The following is a 6042-nucleotide window of genomic DNA, read 5'->3' on the forward strand; positions in this document are numbered from 1 at the left end:
ATAACAGGATGTACATTATGGTAGAATGTACTGCTTCTCAAGACAGGCATGATAGTAAGATGAGGCCTATGTTGTGGTTTCTAGTCAACCATAAAGGTTGCCCCTTAGGGCACAGTAAAGTCTACCCTGCGAGACCTTGGTAAGAGAAAACCAGTGGGATGGTAGCCATGCTATTTTCGTTGGCTAGCATGGAGCAGCTCCTGTGAAATGTCCAAGTCCAAAGCCTTTGAAATCCAGCTTGAACCAGCTCTGCCACTCTTAGAAGTTCCTGCCTGTCTGATGAGAACAGCTGGCACTGGCACAATGTCCCGGCTGTCACGGTTCACATGCACAACTTCCAACTCACAAAATCATACGACATGAAAATGGAGTAACCACAGTACCAACTTTACTACATTTCAAAACATTAATTTGGGATTTGAGCTAATCAGATTTTCCAATATGATTGAAGGTCACACAGATTGAAAGATCACTGCACTGTAAAGGGCCTTCTTTTTTAAACCAAAACCATCTGATCTTTTAATGCCATCTAGAGAAATGGGTTACATTTCGCAGCATAGATTTATGTCCCTACGACACAACTGTTGGCCAAGACTGCGCTCCTGCACTGAACTCCCTGGATGGCTGGATACTATTGGCCCAGTGGTTCCTGAACGTCCTGTATGGCAAGATACTATTAGTCCAATGGGTCCAGGCAAGTGAGTGTAGATCAGATGTCAACCACGTGATAGGGTTACTGTTTGCTCTAATAGCAGAGATGCTACGGTCAAAATATTGATCCTTCCAAAGTTTCAAGACCTGTCACAATAAGAATAGATACAGTAGTTGTTCAAGCAACCAAAAAGTATGTTACCCTTTTATGGCAAATAAAATAACTTTTGAAGACCTTGTTTGTCTGCCATTTTCTTAATGTCAAATAACGTGTCCTAAATTCTCGTACATTACCTCTGTTGAAATAGTTCAAGTATTCAGGTTGTTGTTGTTTTGAGGTGAGAGTTCTTGAACCATTCCAAAGTAACAAAAACAAAATGTCAAACTAATTCTGAAAATCACATTTAAGCCATGTGACTCGACATGTGACTCTCACACTGTTAACCACCATGACCATGAGCCAGTGCTGTCGCTTGTGAAATTCCAAAAAAGGCTGCCTGACCTGAACCCAGGGGCCATAAAAACACATCTACACTGAACTGTAAACATTTAATTTCCCTCAACTGTTAATGACAGTTTGTTCCTCTGCTGATGTTGATCATGGACATTTTGATGTGATGTGGTATTAGGCATGTTGGGCAAGCTCCATAAAGACCCCAATGTGTTTGTGCTATGGGGTTAGGGGTGGAGGCAGTGTCAGTGTCAGGGGTCATAGTGGGAGGAGCCTGGCCTGGCAGAGACCACTCCGTTCCAAGCTAAAGTCACTCGATATGAGGGATGACGGGCACCAAAATAGCCCTCCAGAGTGTATATAGGGACCCTCTCCCACCTGCTCCATCAGACCACCAGCCTGTACAAAGCCAGAAGAAACTGTAGTGACATACAAAAGGACGGGAGAAACAAGACAGGAGGCACGAGGGAGAAATCCAGAGAACCAGAAGGAAAGAAAGACATAAAAAGAGGAAGTTTGGCCAGTGAGAATTGACTTTGGGAAAGTTTTGGTACTCTGCAGAGAGAGTAGCAGTGCTACTCTGGTTGGAAACTCAAGGAACAGAAGGAAGTGAAAAAAGTCAAGGAGGATAAGCGTGAAAAGGACAAAGGAATTAGTTTCCTGGATTGCAAAGTTTTCTTGGATTTCTCCCACCCCTCCTCCTGGGCTGAGCGCATAGGGGGAGGAAGAACCGTGTTGACCGCAGGGATGAAGTATAGCTACCAGCTACCAGTGTCATCGTACACCACGCGATATAGTCAGTACACACCGATGACGTACACACCAACACACTACACCCCCATCAATTACACACCTACGCACTACACCCCCAGCAATTACACACCTACGCACTACACCCCCACCAATTACACACCTACGCACTACACCCCCACCAAATACACACCCACTTCATATACCCCAACAAAGTACAGCTCAACTCACTACACCCCCACAAGCTACACCCCATCACTTTACACACCTACACACAAAACCAGTTCCAGTTACACCCCTTCGTACAGCAAAGGAACACGCTACAGTGCTGCTGCACGTCACACAGCACACATACCTGCACAGCAGACTCCTGCACCTCTACCACTCAAGCCAGTCCGGGCTGTACACTTCTCCAATGACATTATCTTCCAGGACCTTGTCCGACATGGTGAGATGGAGCAGATTGGACGCTTTATGAGAGCGAAGAAAGTACGTCTGCATACCCTCTTCCCATCTGGTGAGTGAATCTATAAATACATAAAGACAGAGGAAAAGTGTTGAGTGATTGACAGGAGTTACCACAGCAGGCAATGGCACCTACAACTGTCTGCATGAAAATATAGTCACTAACTACAACAGCTTCTTTTTCGGAGTGATATTGTGTTGACAAATATAAAACTACTGAGAAGTTAAAGGGTCTCAAATATTTATTTATATTCTAAACCAGTAAAAGAATAAAGGCTCGAAATAATTGTTTGACAAATGCATAATGAAAGTTCAGAAAAGTTCTGAAGTTAAAAGCAGGGGTTGAAATGACAGAAAAGCAGTGTAAGGGTATGTACAGTGCAGCTGAGCCCTCTTCTGACTGTGCCCATGTATGGTGCTCTGTGTTCAGGTATGGCAGCACTCCATGAGGCCGTACTCACAGGGAACCTGGATTGCGTGAAGCTGCTGGTGAGATATGGAGCTGATGTCCACCAGAGAGATGAGGACGGCTGGACGCCGCTGCACATGGCCTGCAGTGATGGCTTTCCCGAAATCGCCAGGTTGGTGTACAAATGAAACACAAACTCATAAAACGTCCACAGAAATATTTCCCTACAGTACGGAGACCACAAAACACAACATTCAATTGATCTATCATGCAACGTTGCTGCCTCTTCGAGAAATAACTCTTCTGACAAAAGGCAGGTAGTGATTTTCTAACCGTACTGACCTCGGTGACCCGATTGAACCAGACATGCAGCATTTTATAGCCAGTGTGAATATAGACAATGATGACGCCTTGTTTGAATGTGACTTGTGCTGAACTACACTGTATTTTGTCCCTCCTTAGCTACCTGCTCTCTCTTGGTGCCAGTGCATTTGCAGAGAACGAGAACGGGGAGAAGCCAGTGGACCTCATTGACCCAGACTGTAAGGAGCTGGTCAATCTATTTGAGGCAGGCTGTGTGTAACTCACTGGCCACCTACAGAACAGGACCTGAAGGAGCTTGATGTGGACAGATGGATAGTGTACCCTGGTCCTGAGACTAGCTTCTTGGAATGGAAAAGCCCAGCCAGAGAGAAGGAGAAAGACTGGGACAAGGGACCAGGCCACTTTTCCTGCTACAGAGCACTTGTAGACTATTGTTTTCTAAATGCATAATTGTGACTCACAATGCTTTTTGGAGAGGTTTTGTATATCAAGTTGGACAATGCTGTGTAAAGGTTATTATTTTTTGTATCTTTTTCATTCTTTGCTTAAAAGAAGTTGGCTACTTTTTGTTTGGTGCTTTTCCACAAAAACATGCAAACCAGTCTTGTCACTTTAGTTGTCACAAACAGCATCTCAGGCTGTTCATAGCACCAGCAGCTTTCAGTTTCCCAGATCATGTAGCACCACATACCAAAAAAATATAGTGTGACACACCACAGTAAACAGTTATTTAATCTGTGTAATGAATCAATAGGGTATGTCTTCATTCTGATTACCCAATGAGATCATCCAGCCCAATTCTGTGATCAATCTTATAAAAATCCGACAAAACTACGCAGCATTGAGGATAGTTCCTACATATGGGCAGAGACTATTTTCAACTCACTGCTTCCAAAATACAGATAGAGTACAGACTGTATTTGGCATTGTTCTCTGCATTTAGCCTGTGTGTTTATGGCTTGGGAAAAGTTGTGTGTATCCTCTCTGCTGAGCAGAGAGAGGGCGTCAATAACAATTCACATCAAAAATTACATTTCATTTGGTAGGTCAGAGATCATTGGAAAATAGCTACTATGCCATACACGCACTGGTGCTGCTGTATTGGCATTTTTCCTATTATGCTTGGCAGTGGTTATTTTCTGAAATAGTTAACAGTGTTGCTGAAAGAGTAAGTGGTATTCTGCCCATTTCAACTAATCTAATGAATTTCACCAATGAAAGTCTTGTTTTTTTACAAAATATTTTCATAAAGGTGCTTTTTATAAATATTGATGAAATTAATTGGTGAGGACGCAACTCTTTTCTATCTGATTGACTCTTGATGGAAAACTCTACGTAGCCTATTATAGGTTATGATAAGGATCACCTAGAGGAAAAGGGTAACGAGCTGCTAATTCACATCATTTCATTAAAATAACGTTTTTACGTTTTTAAACAGTAATTTCATATCAACCTGAGGTTTATGTTTAGGCTTAGTGTGGCGTTCACATGCTGTCAGAGATCTCTGAAGTGTGGAGTTCTGACTTGGAAGTTTCACTTGAACGACCCTCAAGTCATACGGTGAATCCCAAACCAGGCCCTCGCCCCTACCAACTAACTCATTTGTAGAGCCCTCAATTTTATGTGTTACTGATCAAATTCCGAGGTTGACTTCAAAAGTGGCGAGGGGACCCAATAAACCAGTCGACTTCAGGACACACTTGTGACTTGAATGATGCAATTACACAGGTATATAATAATACAAGCATACAATTTTAATGACAAAATTCCATGTTTCTTCCAATGAGAAAGCATTTATTTCGTTTAGGGTCAAAGTAGTCGGATGGTGTGGTGGGTTTTGGGGGATAGTGTATAGGTGCAGGTTTAGATGGTGGTGCAATTTAAGATTTTTCCATTCCCTTTTCCCTTTTTTGTTTGTGACCAAAATGTGCAATCTGCACTCTGACCAGCGAAAGGCAGCAATACACAACACAGCGTCTACTCTGCTGGAAAACCACAGGAAGACAAAGAAGAAGTTTGAACACGGTAATACACCTTTGTCGGAGGACTGGGCGAGCAAGAGGATGTATGGCGAGAAGAAGCGAGGCAGAAAGAAGGATGCGAGGTGCAAACCTGAACTGACGGTGAAATACAAGCTGAGTACTTTCTCCTTTATGTTAAGTACAGTAGAGAAAAATGCATGTTTACGCACCTGAAGATCCTGAGCAGTCAATGGATAATGATCTTGAAATTGATCCTGACATACAGTGGGGAGAACAAGTATTTGATACACTGACGATTTTGCAGGTTTTCCTACTTACAAAGCATGATAGGTCTGTAATTTTGTGAGAGACAGAATCTAAAACAAAAATCCAGAAAATCACATTGTATGATTTTTAAGTAATTCATTTGCATTTTATTGCATGACATAAGTATTTGATACCTCAGAAAAGCAGAACATAATATTTGGTACAGAAACCTTTGTTTGCAATTACAGAGATCATACGTTTCCTGTAGTTCTTGACCAGGTTTGCACACACTACAGCAGGGATTTTGGCCCACTCCTCCATACAGACCTTCTCCAGATCCTTCAGGTTTCGGGACTGTCACTGGGCAATACGGACTTTCAGCTCCCTCCAAATATTTTCTTTTGGGTTCAGGTCTGGAGACTGGCTAGGCCACTCCAGGACCTTGAGATGCTTCTTACGGAGCCACTCCTTAGTTGCCCTGGCTGTGTGTTTCGGGTCATTGTCATGCTGGAAGACCGAGCCACGACCCATCTTCAATGCTCTTACTGAGGGAAGGAGGTTGTTGGACAAGATCTTGCAATATATGGCCCCATCCATCCTCCCCTCAATACGGTGCAGTCGTCCTGTCCCCTTTGCAGAAAAGCATCCCCAAAGAATGATGTTTCCACCTCCATGCTTCACGGTTGGGATGGTGTTCTTGGGGTTGTACTCATCCTTCTTCCTCCAAACACGGCGAGTGGAGTTTAGACCAAAAAGCTCTATTT

At 43.2% G+C, this 6042-nt stretch overlaps 1 protein-coding gene across 1 annotated transcript; it reads left to right on the forward strand.

Annotated features, from left to right (window-relative positions):
- Nucleotides 1-1502: 1502 nt before the first annotated feature.
- LOC109893549 (protein phosphatase 1 regulatory subunit 27) lies at nt 1503-4289 on the forward strand. The gene is made up of 3 exons (XM_020486797.2): nt 1503-2369; nt 2748-2898; nt 3189-4289. Exons 1-3 carry the CDS (start codon nt 1850-1852, stop codon nt 3307-3309), a joined length of 792 nt encoding a protein of 263 aa, XP_020342386.1. The 5' UTR covers nt 1503-1849; the 3' UTR covers nt 3310-4289.
- Nucleotides 4290-6042: the final 1753 nt, after the last annotated feature.

Source organism: Oncorhynchus kisutch, linkage group LG10, assembly GCF_002021735.2.
Source record: "Oncorhynchus kisutch isolate 150728-3 linkage group LG10, Okis_V2, whole genome shotgun sequence".
Taxonomy (NCBI): Eukaryota; Metazoa; Chordata; class Actinopteri; order Salmoniformes; family Salmonidae; genus Oncorhynchus; species Oncorhynchus kisutch.

What these genes read in the sequence shown, in the direction of transcription:
- LOC109893549 (XM_020486797.2), top strand. Translation starts at nt 1,850, where the DNA reads ATGAAGTATAGCTACCAGCTACCAGTGTCATCGTACACCACGCGATAT. An exon ending in GCATACCCTCTTCCCATCTG is followed by an intron (nt 2,370 to 2,747) that starts GTGAGTGAATCT and finishes CTCTGTGTTCAG; the next exon opens with GTATGGCAGCACTCCATGAG. An exon ending in GGCTTTCCCGAAATCGCCAG is followed by an intron (nt 2,899 to 3,188) that starts GTTGGTGTACAA and finishes GTCCCTCCTTAG; the next exon opens with CTACCTGCTCTCTCTTGGTG.